Source organism: Pogoniulus pusillus, chromosome Z (genome assembly GCF_015220805.1).
Source record: "Pogoniulus pusillus isolate bPogPus1 chromosome Z, bPogPus1.pri, whole genome shotgun sequence".
NCBI classification, from domain to species: domain Eukaryota; kingdom Metazoa; phylum Chordata; class Aves; order Piciformes; family Lybiidae; genus Pogoniulus; species Pogoniulus pusillus.
Genome location: NC_087309.1, coordinates 97,686,668 through 97,701,955, shown reverse-complemented (window position 1 = coordinate 97,701,955; position 15,288 = coordinate 97,686,668). Strand labels below are relative to the sequence as shown.

General features: G+C 50.4%; 1 protein-coding gene across 1 annotated transcript; it reads left to right on the top strand.

The window, feature by feature from the left end:
* The first annotated feature begins 11,369 nt into the window (after nt 1-11,369).
* On the top strand, nt 11,370-14,510 carry LOC135173497 (coiled-coil domain-containing protein 81-like). Its single transcript, XM_064140446.1, has 9 exons — nt 11,370-11,511; nt 11,853-12,109; nt 12,438-12,523; nt 12,745-12,830; nt 12,934-13,042; nt 13,242-13,350; nt 13,507-13,644; nt 14,010-14,179; nt 14,319-14,510. The coding sequence occupies exons 2-9, from the start codon at nt 11,858-11,860 to the stop codon at nt 14,383-14,385; spliced, it is 1,017 nt and encodes a 338-aa protein (XP_063996516.1). The 5' UTR covers nt 11,370-11,511; nt 11,853-11,857; the 3' UTR covers nt 14,386-14,510.
* Nucleotides 14,511-15,288: the final 778 nt, after the last annotated feature.

The following is a 15,288-nucleotide window of genomic DNA, read 5'->3' as shown; positions in this document are numbered from 1 at the left end:
CTCTCAGGTGGCCAGCTCCAGAACAAGGGGACACAGCCTCAGGCTGCGCCAGGGGAAATTTCGGCTCGAGGTGAGGAGAAAGTTCTTCACTGAGAGAGTCATTGGGCACTGGAATGGGCTGCCTGGGGAGGTGGTGGAGTCGTCTTCCCTGGGGCAGTTCAAGGCAAGGTTGGATGTGGCACTTGGTGCCATGGTCTAGCCTTGGGCACTGTGGTAAAGGGTTGGACTTGATGATCTGTGAGGTCTCTTCCAACCTTGGTGATACTGTGATACTGTGATACTGTGATACCTCCCCGGGCAGCCCATTCCAGTATCCAGTGACTCTCTCAGTGAAGAACTTTCTCCTCACCTCGAGCCGAAATCTCCCCTGGTGCAGCCTGAGGCTGTGTCCTCTTGTTCTAGCGCTGGCCACCTGAGAGAAGAGAGCAACCTCCCCCTGGCCACAACCACCCCTCAGGTAGTTGTAGACAGCAATAAGGTCACCCCTGAGCCTCCTCTTCTCCAGGCTAAACAATCCCAGCTCCCTCAGCCTCTCCTCGTAGGGCTTGTGCTCAAAGCCTCTCACCAGCCTCGTTGCCCTTCTCTGGACACACTCAAGCATCTCGATGTCTTTCCTAAACTGGGGGGCCCAGAACTGAACAAAGCACTCAAGGTGTGGTCTAACCAGTGCAGAGTACAGGGGCAGAATGACCTCCCTGCTCCTGCTGACCACACCATTCCTGATGCAGGCCAGGATGCCACTGGCTCTCTTGGCCACCTGGGCACACTGCTGGCTCATGTTCAGGCGGGTATCAATCAGCACCCCCAGATCCCTCTCTGTTTGGCTGCTCTCCAGCCACTCCGACCCCAGCTTGTATCTCTGCATGGGGTTGTTGTGGCCAAAGTGCAGCACCCTGCACTTGGAGCTATTGAATGCCATCCCATTGGACTCTGCCCATCTGTCCAGGTGGTCAAGGTCCTGCTGCAGAGCCCTTCTGCCCTCCGACCCAGCCACATCTGCCCCCAGCTTAGTGTCATCTGCAAACTTGCTGATGACTGACTCCATGTCCTCATCCAGATCATCTATGAAGATGTTAAAGAGGATGGGGCCCAGCACAGATCCCTGAGGGACACCACTAGTGACAGCCGCCAGCTGGATGTGGCACCATTCACCACCACTCTCTGGGCTCAGCCCTCCAGCCAGTTCCTAACCCAGCACAGAGTGTTGCCATCCAAGCCATGGGCTGACAGCTTAGCCAGCAGTTTGCTGTGGGGGACAGTGTCAAAGGCCTTGCTGAAGTCCAGATAGACCACATCCACAGGCCTCCCCACATCCACCAAGCGGGTCACCTGATCATAGAAGGAGATCAGGTTGCAGAGGCAGGATCTGCCCTTCCTAAACCCATGTTGGCTGGACCTGAGCCCTTTGCCATCCTTCAGGTGCGCAGTTATTGTCCCCAAGATAAGCTGCTCCATCAGTTTCCCTGGCACTGAGGTCAGACTGACAGGTCTATAGTTCCCAGGTTCCTCCATCCGACCCTTCTTGTGGATGGGGATCACTTTGGCCATTTTCCAGTCTCCTGGGACCTCTCCGGTGAGCCAGGACTGATGGAAAATGACAGAGAGCAGCTTGGCCAGCTCAGCTGCCAGCTCTCTCAGCACCCTGGGATGGATCCCATCTGGTCCCATGGACTTGTGGGTGTCCAGGTGACTCAGCAGGTCCTGAACTAATTCCTCATGAATTTCCAGGGCAACACACCGCCTCCCGACCCCATCCCCCAGGTTCAAGAGGCCACTTGCCTTGAACTCCTCCCTCCTTACTGTCCTTCCCTTCCTTCAGATTTCTCCACCTTTTTATAACTGAACATGATGTCACATGGTCTGGAATATCCCTTTGGTCACCTGGGATCACTGTTTTATCTGTTTGTTGACTTCTTAACCTCTTGTGCTACAGTTTCTAACTTCTCATAAGACTGAGTCATCCTCCTTAATTTCTTTTCTTGTTTGCTTTTCCCCAGTAATTATCACAACAATTCTTCAGTGTTAAATCTTTGCCTCCTTAAGTCTTGATGGCTACCATCATATGGATCCACTAGTTCTGATCTATTTAAAAATGCCACCATTAAAACTATTCTGTATATTTAAAATAGTCCCAACAGCAAATCGGTGCTTCAAACACCTAGAATAGCCAGACTGTTCTTACCTTTGAAACTGACTCTCATCTTCATTGCTGTTCTGAGTTATGGAGCTGTTTCTCATATCTTGAGCAAATTTCAAAATCTTTGGAACAAGAAAAATACACATAACTCATGTTGATAAAAGCACTATGCATAGTGGCCCTAAGCAGATGATAGTGATTAGTTACTTAGGTCTTACTTAGGTGAAATAGAATCACAGTATCGTAAAATTAGGGTTGGAAGGGACAACAAGGATCAGCTAGCTCCAATTCCCCTGCCACAGGCAGGGACACCCTACTCTAGATCAGGTTGGCCAGAGCCTCATCCAGCCTGGCCTTAAACACCTCCAGGCATGGGGCCTCAAGCACCTCCCTGGGCAACCCATTCCAGCCTCTCACCACTCTCATGCTGAACAGCTTCTTCCTCATGTCCAGCCTGAACCTACCCACCTCCAGCTTCACTCCATTCCCTCTAGTCCGGTCACTCCCTGAGATCCTGAAAAGTCCTTCCCTAGATTTTTTGTAGGCCCCCTTCAGATACTGGAAGGCTACAGTAAGGTCACCTCGGAGTTTCCTCTTCTCCAGACTGAACAGTCCCAACTCTTTCAATCTGTCCTCGTAGCAGAGGTGCTCCAGCCCTCTGATCATCCCACTTGCCCTTTTGTGGACACACTTCTGCACATCCACATCCTTCTTGTGATGGGAGCTCCAGAACTGGATGCAGTACTCCAGGTGGGATCTCACCAGAGTGGAGTAGAGGAGGGGAATCACCTCCCTCGACCTGCTGGCCACACTTCTGATGCAGTCCAGGCTCTGGTTGGCCCTCCAGGAAGCAAGTGCACACTGCTGGCTCATGTTGAGCGTCTCATCCACCAGCACCCCTAAGTCCCTCTTCTTGGGGCTGCTCTCCAGCCAGTCACTGTCCAGCCTGTATTTGTGCTTGGGATTGCCCCAACCCAGATGCAGGACCCTGCACTTGGTCTTGTTGACCAAGCTTAAGGCTTAGTTCATATTCAGTGAACTGTAACACACAATTTAGCACTCTAATGTTCCTCTGCTGGCCTTAATCAACATTTTGTTCTGAACTTGGTTACAGATATCCTAAGATTAAGATGTTTTCTAAAGTGCTTTCTCTGTTTGACCCTCTGAAACTACTGATAAAAATTACTCTGCATATTTACTCCGAGTACAGATTCACAAAATCTGATTTTGGTCCTTAATGTTTTAAATAATATTTTACTCAGGGTGAACAGCAAAGTGAAAAACTCATTCTGGCTTTCCTAGCTATATTCTTGCCATGAATCATTCTTTCTTACTTTCTAAAATTAAATTATATTAAGCAAGCCTAAAATATTGATCCAGTTCATATATATATTTAAAATACTTCTCTTATTTTTAAAAGTATATGCATTTACTGACATTTATGTTACTCCTCTTCCTTCTACCTCCTTTATCACCAGTGCTTTATTACCCATTATGATAGTATGGTTTAGACATATCTTCCCTCTGGAGAAGATTGTATTTAATACTAAAAGCAATTATTGTTTTATTATCCTCTTCAGTTGAATTCAGATTCCATCTTGAATTATAAATAACGTCTTCCTTTTACTCATTCACATTTAAATGAAGGCAAGTGGTTCATTGGCAATGTGATGCCATTTTTTGATTTCTGTATTTTTTCTTTAACTTTCATCTACTTTTTTTTTTTCTTTTTTTACTTAAAGCTACTTAGTAATATATTTCAGTCTCTAATTAGCTAACAATTCCTTGACTCAAGTTCAAGACAAACACAGAGAGCTGGTGTTTCAGAGTCTGTTTTGCTACTGAAGAGCCTTCTCCACATATCTTTCCTTGTATTATTTCTCATCAAAGAAAGCTTCAATATAATAATAATATAATGCAATATAACATTAATATAAATATCACAGAACTGACATGGTTGGAAAAGACCTCTGGGATCATGAAGTCGAACCTATCTCCTAACCCTTCCAGTTAACAAAACCATGGCACTAAGTGCCTCATCCAGCCTCCTTTTAAACACCATCCAGAGATGGTGACTCCACCACCTCCCTGGGCAGCCCGTTCCAATGAGCAATCACTCTTTCCATGAAGAATTTCTTCCTAATATCTAGCCTGTCAAGGTCCAGAGAACAGAGATTAACAATATCTCTGTCCAGAGGAGCAATATATGTTCTTATGGATCTCCATGTTGTGAAATTGAGGTGCAAACAAGACCATATATCACCACAAAACTATTTATTAAAGGATAAAGTTGGGCAAAACAGAGGGAAAGAGAGAGAAAGATGGGGGGGAGAGAGATAAAGAGAACAACCGAGAAGAGGCAAGGAAGGAAAATAGCTGGGATCATATTACCCTCAGTCACAGATTGGGGCAGGGTGGGGAAGAGAGATGGGTGCATGGCTCAGGGATGATCTGTGGAGTTTGTCAGGGGTTCTTCTGATGGCAGTGCAGTCTGGTGGAGGTCCACTTGGTTGTCTGGTGGAAGTGCACTCTTGGTAGTCTGGTAGAAGTGCACGCTTTGGCAGGCATTCCTCCTGCCTTTTACACAGTTTTTTATCTTAGTGTCCAGGTTCTCTCCCCCGGAAATTCTCCTGTGTATTCATGCATTCGCAGGGGTCCAGTGGCAGCGCCGGGGGAGGGCCTCCACCTCCTCCCTGTGCTGTCCATACCCCAAATACACCTAAGCCTTTTTTATTCATGGTAGCTGAGGTAAGATGTATGCATCCTGGGCATTCCTGGCTGAGATCCAGGAATTTGCAAGGTGTTGTCTGTTGATTTGCACCCCTGAGCTTTTGGCCAAGCACTTAGTTTGTGTCCTGGAGGTTAACAAAGGCAATCTTTAACTTTGTTGATGAACAAGAGAGAGGATTTAGACTCTCGCACAGCCTAAACCTGCCTTGGTACAGACTGAGACTGTGTCCTCTTGTTCTTTCACTGGGTGCCTGGGAGAAGAGACCAATCTCCACCTGGCTCAGATAGTCATAGAGAGCAACGAGGTTTCCCCTGAACTGTCTCTTCTCCAGGCCAAACAGCCCAGCTTCCTCAGCTGCTCCTCACAAGGCTTGTGCTCCAGCCCTCTCACCAGCCTTGTTGCCCTAATATATATATGTATACTATGTTATACTATATATATATATATATAAATTTTTAGATATATTACATATTATTAATATAATGTGATATAATATAGTCTAATGTAATGTAATATAATATTTGATGGCATTTGTCTTAGTATGTTTACTTTTTCTGTAGTCAGTTAAAAAAAACCCACAAAAACTAATTTGTAGTGTATTTACCTTTTCTATGAAGTATTCTTTGAAAGTAATGATACACATGCAGAATTAATGAAAAACTTTCACTGTTTTAGAAAAATATCCTACAGGATTTCGTTCTCACATCCCATTTACATGTAAAAACTCTTTATAATATTTCCACAGTACTCATGTGCTTGCTCTTTAATTTTTTTAAAGACAATCCAGCAATATGTCAGTTTCTTCTGATACAGAGAAACTCCTTATGAAATATGTTCCTAAAATGTTTCCAGTGGACACTCAGTGAGATGGGAGATGGGTAGCACTGTAAGTTCTTCTCAGTGAAAACTGGATCAGATCTAAGAGAGTGCCACACCCTGACAGCTCTTCAGAGCAAAAGCTGGACTAGTTCTAGCAGACTGACACATGCAAAAAACTCATTGGAGCATCTTGGCTCTTTTAAGGTTAGCACTCTCAAGTGAAGGATCACTGCCCATTGAGACCCAGCAAGTGATTTTTCTGTTAAGGATGACTTAGCCCAAGACAATACACTGACAGATCGGTTTACAGACCACAATCTCTAAAACATCTTTTGGAACCTGAGAATCATTTCTCAGCCTCTTGCTGTTTTCCTTTCAGCATAAAGCTGGCAAGAGTTTTTTCCTGAGAGAAAAAAAAAAAAATAGAATAAAAGTGAGCGCACATTCACACATCTCTAGTGATGTGAAAACAAAACACTACAGAACACTGCTGCCTGACCACAGTGATTCAGAGCACCAGACGCTTTTCATTTCATGTTCCTTGTGACAGCTCTATTTCACAGTGAGGCCCAGATAGGGCAGAAAAATAAGGGAGTACAGAAAGTTTGAATAAGAAACAGATGTTAGGAAAAAACATTGAAAAAAGCTCAATGTCTCAACAACAGCTTTCTGTTTCACCACTCCAAATATCCCAAGAATGCCATGAAAATACATCACACTGTATATATGATGATGCAAATTATTAACACATCAACTTTTAAAAATAACTCTACAAAGCAACTTGACTGCCTCGTGCATCTGTAATTTCAGTTTCTGAGCATTACAAGCTGTTTTGCTAGTGGGATAACAGGAACAAGAGTGGCAGGGAGTATGCAGTAGCATTGTTGCCATCCTTCTGTTTTCAAGATGCAGAGTCCTCTTCTGAGAAGAGCACTAGAGTGCTTAGGAACACCGCATTCCTCAGGTTCACTGCTGCTTATAGTGTGTTTGGTGATCAAGAAAGATCACTGAACAGAATGTCATTAAACATTTCATGTCACTAAACATTTCCAGAACGTGTACCTCTCACTGTCAGAAACTGTCCACCTCAGAGCACTAATTTGCTCTTCTGATTAGTCATGATCTAGTTCTGAGTCAAAATCCATTGAAACGCAGCAGTGCAGCCAGAGGGAATATTCTTAGGTTTGCTAGTTTATGCCTATCTCTGCAGCAGCGGTGCCAACAGTTTTGCCTCATAGGTGACTGACATTCAGTGACAGACCAGAATGTGTTCATGTTGATCTGGATGAAAGGTACCACTATGAAAGGCTCCTAGCTAATCTTTCTCAAAGAGGTTATGAGAAATAACTCTACAGGCACTTTGGCAGTGATGGTGCAGGTTACAAAGTTACATAAAATAATGGGAAAATAATTCTAAACATAGAGGGATTGATCCAGCAGTGTGCATGCACAGCCCAGACAGCTAACCATGTCCTGGGCTGTATCAAGAGAAGAATGGCCAGCAGGGCAAGGGAGGGGATTCTCCTCCTTTACTCTGCTCTCATCAGACCCCATGTAGAGTACTGTGTACAGTTCTGGAGCCCCCAACACAAGAAGCACATTGAAACATCGGAGCAAGTCCAGAGGAGGGCCACAAAGATGATCAGAGAGCTGAAGCATCTCTGCTATGAGGACAGGATATGAGAGCTGGGGCTCTTCAGCCTGGAGAAAAGAAGGCCTTGGAGAGACCTTGTAGCCTTCCAGTATCTGAAGGGGGCCTACAGGAAGGCTAGGAAGGGACTATTTTTAAGGTCTTGTAATGACAAGATGAAGAGTAATGGGTTTAAACAGGAAAAGGGGATATTTAAACCAGATGTTAGGAAGAAGTTCTTTACAGTGAGGGTGATGAGACACTGGAATAGGTTGCCCAGGGAAGTTGTGGATGCTCCCTTCATGGAGGTGATCAAGGCTAGGTTGGATGAGGCCTTCAGCAATCTGCCTCTTTACCTTCAGAATTCCTTCACCTTTCTGCAGGTGAGCCCTTTTTCCCGGATGCAGGAAAGTCCTCCTTCCCCATTTTTACAACATCCTCCTAACAGACTGTTTAGAGGAAGGTCTGGGACACAGGTAATTCCCAATCTGTCCCATTTTCCCGAGGGATTGGGTCAGAGTCAGGCTTCTTTACGCTCATGTTGTTCCTGTTACCCTCAAGGGACATCAGAACTGCAGCTAGAAAAACTCCACACTCACTTTGTAGAAGTTCTGAACCTCACACACACACCTCTCAATACCCACCTTTCCTAGCCGCTCCCATTAATACTTCATAGCCTTTTCTCTTACCCAGGTCCTGTGCACAGAAATTACTTGAGTGTCATGGAGAAATGTGAAAACCCCTGCCTTCTTTAGTCCAGAGTCCCTTCTCCTGGGGTTCCTGCCATTCACCTGTTTCTGGTCAGAGATGAAATCTTGCCAAAATGGATGTGGTGCATCTTGCCTCATGGAGTTCCTCTCTGCGCAGACGGAGAGGCTTTGAGTTCCTGCACAAGCACCTAACTGTGAGAAACAAGCTCACCCTTTTTAAGAATTCTGCTGAGGCACAAAGCCTGCAGAGTAAAGAAGCATATTTACAGGCCTAGGGTACAGATGTTCCCTGACAGCTAGCCTCCCTCCCCTTGGTACAGAGCCCCTTCCCACGCAACAACCTGATTGGTTCATAGAACAAAGAACCCATGCCCGCCTTCCCAATAAATTCCCACCACGGCAGCCTCGGTTCCCTCCTGTGCATGTCCAGCAATGCCAAAACAGCTATGCTATCATAGAAGGTTAGCAGGTTGGTTCTCCTTGGTGAATACCTGCTGATACTCCCGATGGCTTTCCTGTCCTTTAAAGGCCTGGAAATGGTTTCCATAATTAGTTATTTTATCACCTTTCCAGGGGACAAGGCAAATGAGTACTGTGACACAGCATAGAGCCTGTGTTAGAACAACAGTGCGCTCAGGTGAAGTGTTTCCAAAGCCACCTAACACTGCTGCCTCAAATCAGCATTTCTGTTGCATATAAAAACACCTTGTAGTTACAGGCACACAGGTATGGCAGGTAATAACCGCCCTCTCTTCCAGCAGGCAGGTCCTCAAGCAGCCCCCAAGCAATCTCCTTAAGCAGTCTTCTGAGCGGTCTTTTATAATAAGTTTCATGCCGTGCCACCAAGCAGTTGCCATCTGCCCTGACAAGTCAGCAGAGCATGCACACACCTAAAGCCATCTCCAGAGCTGTATCAGCTCTGCACCTGCCTAGAATAGCTGCACTTAGCTGCTCTAGGCAGAGCTGCACCTGCCTAGAATAACTCAGTTTTGCCAGCACAAGCCACAATGGGAGAGAAGGTTTTCCCTGTAGACAGATCCGTGTTCCAGCCATGCAGGTTCCTCAGCGTCAAGAGCTGGAAGCAGAAGCCTGGCGCCAATACCAGGTCAACACAATGGGACGCAGTGCGGAGCCAAGCCAGGTACAGCATGCCCTTTACAGCCTCCAAGGGCATTTCCCCTTCCCTCTCCCTCTGTGGGTTGCAGGGAAGCTCTCCAGGCACAGGCATGGCAGCCATGCTGTGGCCACTTGGCCAGCCAGGGATCTTCCCTCTGATCACTGACCTGCACGCTGACCTGCACATTGCCCTGCACCAAGAGCTCTCCCTAAGGCCCCAGACCAAGGCCTGCAGAGCTGGCTGTGGCACGGGCACTCTCTTTCACGCTCGTAGCGCTCTCTGGAGGGCTCAGCACCAATGCCTTCCAGGCCCAAGTCAAGTCTCTGTAAATGCCACACTTGGATTGAAGCCGTGGCAGCAGCCCCAGCAGTTCTTTAGGGCACTCTCTTGTGCCTTTGCAGAGCCCCTGCCCCCATCTCTTTGAGGACCCTCAGCAGCCTCCCCACCTCCTGAGAAAGGCCTATGCTGAGAAGATGAAAGGGAGGCTACCGGAGAGGGACGCAGGCCAAAGGCCAGCCAGGCACGGAGCACCCAACGGACAGGCAGAGCTGCGCCTGCCTAGAATAGCTCAGTTGTGCCAGCAGAAGCCACAGTGGGAGAGGACGAGGTTTTGCCTGTAGACAGACCCGTGTTCCAGCCATGCAGGTTCCTCAGGAAATTTTACAGGCTCAAATGTGCAAAGACCAGAATTCCTGGTCAGCAGAGTCCTGGGTGCTTGCCCCTGCCTCTGCCTTGGTGACGACCCCTCTGTGTTGTGGTCAAGTAAAAGCTTTCCCAGCATGGAGAGCGCTGAGTCTCAGCACCCACGGAGAGGCCCAGCACCCGGCCCCTCCTCAGGGAGCCAGCCTCGTCTCTCTAGCTTGTGCTATGCTCCAGCTGGTTGCTCGCAGCAGGAGGCAAAGCGTCTCTCTTCCCTTCTGCTGGGCAGCAGGCCCGTTCTGGAGATGTGGCCAAAGATGTGGCCTGACCTGGATGTTTCCATCCCTCTTGTGAGCAATCGAAGCACCTTCAGCATCATTGCACATTGTTTCCTGTCTTCCAGACACTTCTCTGTGGCCAGCCGAGGCAGGCTGAGTTAAGATGTGCTCGCAGGGATACCAATGCAGTGGCCTGAGGCACCCCGAGGGGCTGTCCAGCCCACGCCCAGAGCACAGGGGGTGGGGCTACGAGTAAGCCAGACCCTGAAGCCTCATTGTTTTGTCACAGAGAGCGACAGCCCTCACAATGAGACACACCTGCGGCAGGACGTTAAAGATGACCGACCAGCTGAGTCTGGTCACTTGCTGGCAAGGCCTGGACAGTGCCAGGGCTCTTCTCGCCAGCTGTTTGCAGAAGCTACTTAGCTCTTGGGAAGAGGCCAGACGAGGCCGTAGAAAGTACTGGAGACGCATACGGGGGAGCGGAGAGGAGGAGAAAGAGAGGCTCAGAGAGGAGTTTTGCAGCAGGACGGGCGTCCCATCCCCAGCCGCTGCAGTGCACAGGGGCAAAGATGCTGAAGTATCTGCTCTTCAAGCCTTTGGGGCCTGAGGATCTCCCAATCCTCAAGGAGCTCCGCACCCCTGGTAAGGCCATGAGGGGTCCTCCCAGGAGCACTGTCAGCACCAAGCTGCATGTCAGACTGGACATGGCTTGTGGAAACCCTGACGTTGGGGCTGCGACTGTAACGAGGGTCTTCTGCAGGGGACCCGCAGCCACAATGGAGAGCCCTGCCTGACGGCACCTCGGGCCTCCGGAGTGGCTCTGTCTGCTGCCGGCATCAAAGGGCAGCATCCCCTTTCCAAAAGCACTACCGATGCCTGCTTCTGCTTCCTCCAGGCCCGTGCCGGGCACAGGGCAGGCTTCTCGGAGGCTGGGGTGGTCAAGCAAGCAGTTGTGCAGGCCCAGCCCCGCAAGCGTGCTCAGGGCGTGAGGCAGCAGCCTGCGAACAGTCTGCTGTCCCCTCTGTGGGTGGGGGCTGCTGGACGCTTGGCCACTGCTGTGACTCATTTGCTTTCCAGAAATCTGCCGGGTCTGGGCTGCCGCATGTCGCTACGTCCGGAGACAGCTCTTGCAGAGGAAGGTGAGCACTGCTGCTGACAGTGCCCGATGCGGCCCCCTGGGGGCCTCCAAAGCAGGGCGTAACGCACCCCCGCCAGGAGCGCCTGCCTCATCCGGCAGCCTTCCTGCTGCTGCGCCGCCCTGCTAATGCTCTCTCCTCCTGCCTGCCTTTTCAGGCGGTGGACATAGGAGTGGGGACGTTTGCTGTTCTGCCAGCACAGGCCACAGTGGGAGAGGACGAGGTTTTGCCTGTAGACAGACCCGTGTTCCAGCCATGCAGGTTCCTCAAGAAGTTCTACAGGCTCAAATGTGCAAAGACCAGAATTCCTGGTAAGCAGAGTCCTGGGTACTTACCAAGCACAGCCCCTGCCTCTGCCTTGGTGATGACCCCTCTGTGTCGTGGTCAAGCAAAAGCTTTCCCAGCATGGAGAGCGCTGAGGCCCAGCACCCAGCCCCTCCTCAGCGAGCCAGCCTTGTCTCTCTAGCTTGTGCTACGCTCCAGCTGGTTGCTCGCAGCAGGAGGCAAAGCGTCTCTCTTCCCTCCTGCTGTGCAGCAGGCCCGTTCTGGAGATGTGGCCACAGCTGAAAGGGCAGCAACTGCTGCCGAAGGGCTGGGTGCTCTTGGCATCTAGTCTCACAGTCAGCTGAACTCGGCCGTGTTTCGCTCCTAGACAGGATGCCAGTCGTTGAGCTGGACTACGAGCAGATTGGAAAAGAAATCCACTTCCGACGACAAATTGTGGAGCAGTGCATTCACGAGACCCTGCTTTTCTTTGCCGGGGCCCTCCAAGACCAGAAGGAGGTGGAATTCTCCTTTGCAGGCATTGGCCTCCTTGCTGTGAGGAAAAATGAGCTCAGCATGACCTTCTTTGAGGAATGCCTGCTGGAGCTGGACGCCACAGGGAACATGCTGGCAGCTCTTCTCAGGGTAAGCTGCTTCTTTCTCCATGGCCTCCACCTCAGAGCTCTCTGGCTGTGCTGTCAAGGCTCTCTGCGGCTGCTTTCTCACGGCTGCCTTCACTTGCCTTGCTACCTGGCCTAGACACGTCCTCGGGTGAGCTTGGCTGAGTTTGCTGATGCCTTAGCTCCTTCAAGGGAAGGGCCGAGCACATCAAGGGGAAAGGTGGCACAAGGCTTTTGGATTCTTTCTTCCTCTTTGAGCAGCAGAAGCCTTTGCCACCCCTGTGACCAACCACCACGTGTCCTTGGTGTTAGGGCCAAGGCAGTGTCCCTGACCTCTGCTTGTCCCCTTTCAGGACTCCAAGATGATGAGGCTTGTGGCCTTTCCTGGCAAGAACAATTTTAGCCGTTTCAGACGGGATGAGGTCATCACACTGCCAAGGTGAGCAGCATGGCTTCTGCACTCCCTGCCTGCTCAAGGCAGTGCCTAGCAAAGATGGACGGGAGAGTGTAGGGGCCCGCAGAGCCCATAGAGAGAGCTGTGTCCTCTCGGGGCTTACTTAGCCGCAGCTCCCAAACATGCCTGACAGCAGTTTCTTAGCATCAGACCTCAAGGGAGCTTGGTGCACTTCTGCTCATCTGGTACCATCTTGTTCCTCCCAGGCTTGCACTCGAGAAGGAATCATCAGCTGCTGTTTCCCTGAAGCCCAGGAGAGAATTGGCCCCCTGGGGCGGGGGTTCCCGCAAATGTAAGAGCCCAGCTGAGTGCTAGTGGGATAGCCAGGGAGTTCCGCTATGTCCAACAGGCTCCCAAAGACACACTTGTGCTCTTCTCTTGTCTCCTGCTTGCAGTGAGCGTGATGGATCCCGTGTATATGGCACGGCGGAGAGTTGCTCTAAGCAGGAGGACGACTATGAAGGCAGCCGCGATGGAAAATGTCAAAGAAGCCACCCGAGTCAGGTGAGCCCCTTGTGGGGGGAGTGTGGCTGGAGGTTGTGGTTGTGTGAACGGGACCCTTCCCTTGGCTGGAGCACCTGTACTGATGCCAGAGGGCCCCAGGGACTTTGTCCTGCTGCACGTGTGGATCATCCTGCCAAACAGCTAGCAACTGCCTCAGCCTAGGTGGCTCCCACACACTCAGCCTCCTCTGCCTCTTTAGGTTCCTGCCAGTAATCCACAGCAAGCGCCAGGAGGAGCCAAAGCAGCCCAGGCCTCCATCTCAGCCACGGGTGCAGCTCCCTCCTTGTGATCAGCAGCTCTCGGGAACGGTACGTCTGTGGGATTTTCCACTCCTGCCTCACCTTTCAGGCCCTGGGCCAGGACACAAGAGGCAGCAAGAGATGCCAACGGTCCTAGCCCTCCTGCTCTGCCCACGACCAAGGGACTAATGCTGCCTGCATGCTTTCTTTGTGGCATCTCTGCAGGAAATGAGCTCCACCCACATGAAGAGGGCGGACAAACAGCTAAAGCTGCTGATGGCAGCCAAGCGTCAAGAGCTGGAGGCAGAAGCCTGGCGCCAATACCGCGCCAACAGAATGGGACACAATGCGGAGCCAAGCCAGGTACAGCATGCCCTTTACAGCCTCCAAGGGCATTTCCCCTTCCCCCTCCCTCTGTGGGTAGCAGGGGAGCTCTTCAGGCACAGGCATGGCAGCCGTGCTGTGGCCACTTGGCCAGCCAGGGATCTTCCCTCTGATCGCTGACCTGCACATTGCCCTGCACCAAGAGCTCTCCCTAAGGCCCCAGACCAAGGCCTGCAGAGCTGGCTGTGGCACGGGCACTCTCTTTCACGCTCGTAGCGCTCTCTGGAGGGCTCAGCACCAATGCCTTCCAGGCCCAAGTCAAGTCTCTGTAAATGCCACACTTGGATTGAAGCCGTGGCAGCAGCCCCAGCAGTTCTTTAGGGCACTCTCTTGTGCCTTTGCAGAGCCCCTGCCCCCATCTCTTTGAGGACCCTCAGCAGCCTCCCCACCTCCTGAGAAAGGCCTATGCTGAGAAGATGAAAGGGAGGCTACCGGAGAGGGACTCAGGCCAAAGGCCAGCCAGGCACGGAGCACCCAACGGACAGGCAGAGCTGCACCTGCCTAGGATAGCACAGTAAGTGTGTGCCAGCTTCTGCCAAGGCTGGGAGAAGCCTGGGCACCTCTGAGAACTACTGGTTTAAGCCAGCCTTTGGTGCACTCTGGACCGTTCTCTGCAGCCACAGCACTGAGTCCCTTCCTTCTGTGCTCTTTAGGAAGGGAGAGAAGATGAAGGTGTTGGAGGTCCGTGGAAGAGCCATGGGGCTGCCTGCCACATCCTGAAGCTGCGAGCAGCCTCACCGAGCCCAGCGCTAAGGCTCTTAGCTCTCGTGGCTCTCTCAGAAGCACCACAAAACAGACAGCCACAGGCACCTGGAAATGTGCATTTGCTCTAATGATTCTATACTGAGACACAATAAAATTGCAGGTTTGCACATCAGTCAGAAGTATGCTGCTGCACAACCACTTAAGGTGTTTAGGGAGTGATGAAGCAAAGTGCACACTCACTCACTCACTCAGAAAGGAGAGATCTCCCCACAGGTACCTAAAATAATATACAGTTACTAGGGGAGGAGTGAGCACTCGTTGTGGATCATAATCTCTGTGGATCATAATCTCTGATGGCAGTTCTGCCACTGTTACCACCGATGCTGTGAGCAGCAACTGGGACTGGACTTCCACTGACTCCTCGTCAGTGGCAGACAGAAACTGGATTTAACAAAGTGAAAGAAAGAAAGGAATATATCCCCGTGAGACAGAAGGATACAATTTGTGTTGAGATAGGTAAATGTATCACGTAGGGGGGATGAATGGTGGGATGTGCCGCATCCTATCGCATTCTGTTGCTAGTGGCCAGAGTGCAAACCACCAAGGGAGCATGCACACCACCTGGGGATACTCAGGGGAGAGGGGAGGAAGAGCTCTGCATCCTGTCGACCACTGAAAGGGGGACAAGGAAGACCCTAGGAGTTACACCACACAGGCGCACAAATGCTCCGCCTCTTCCAAGAACTGTTTTGCATCATTCCAAGAATTGTAATGCACAACTCCTATGTAGGAATAGGGGAATGGCCTGTTAGCAGGGAACAGCTGCCCAAGACGAAACAAAACACAGTATAGACCTTGGGCATGTAATGTGTGGGTCAGACAGACCTCAGAAGAGTAAGATAAGTAAGATCCTGCGGT

What these genes read in the sequence shown, in the direction of transcription:
- LOC135173497 (XM_064140446.1), top strand. Translation starts at nt 11,858, where the DNA reads ATGCCAGTCGTTGAGCTGGACTACGAGCAGATTGGAAAAGAAATCCAC. An exon ending in GGGCGGGGGTTCCCGCAAAT is followed by an intron (nt 12,831 to 12,933) that starts GTAAGAGCCCAG and finishes TCCTGCTTGCAG; the next exon opens with TGAGCGTGATGGATCCCGTG. An exon ending in ACAATGCGGAGCCAAGCCAG is followed by an intron (nt 13,645 to 14,009) that starts GTACAGCATGCC and finishes GTGCCTTTGCAG; the next exon opens with AGCCCCTGCCCCCATCTCTT.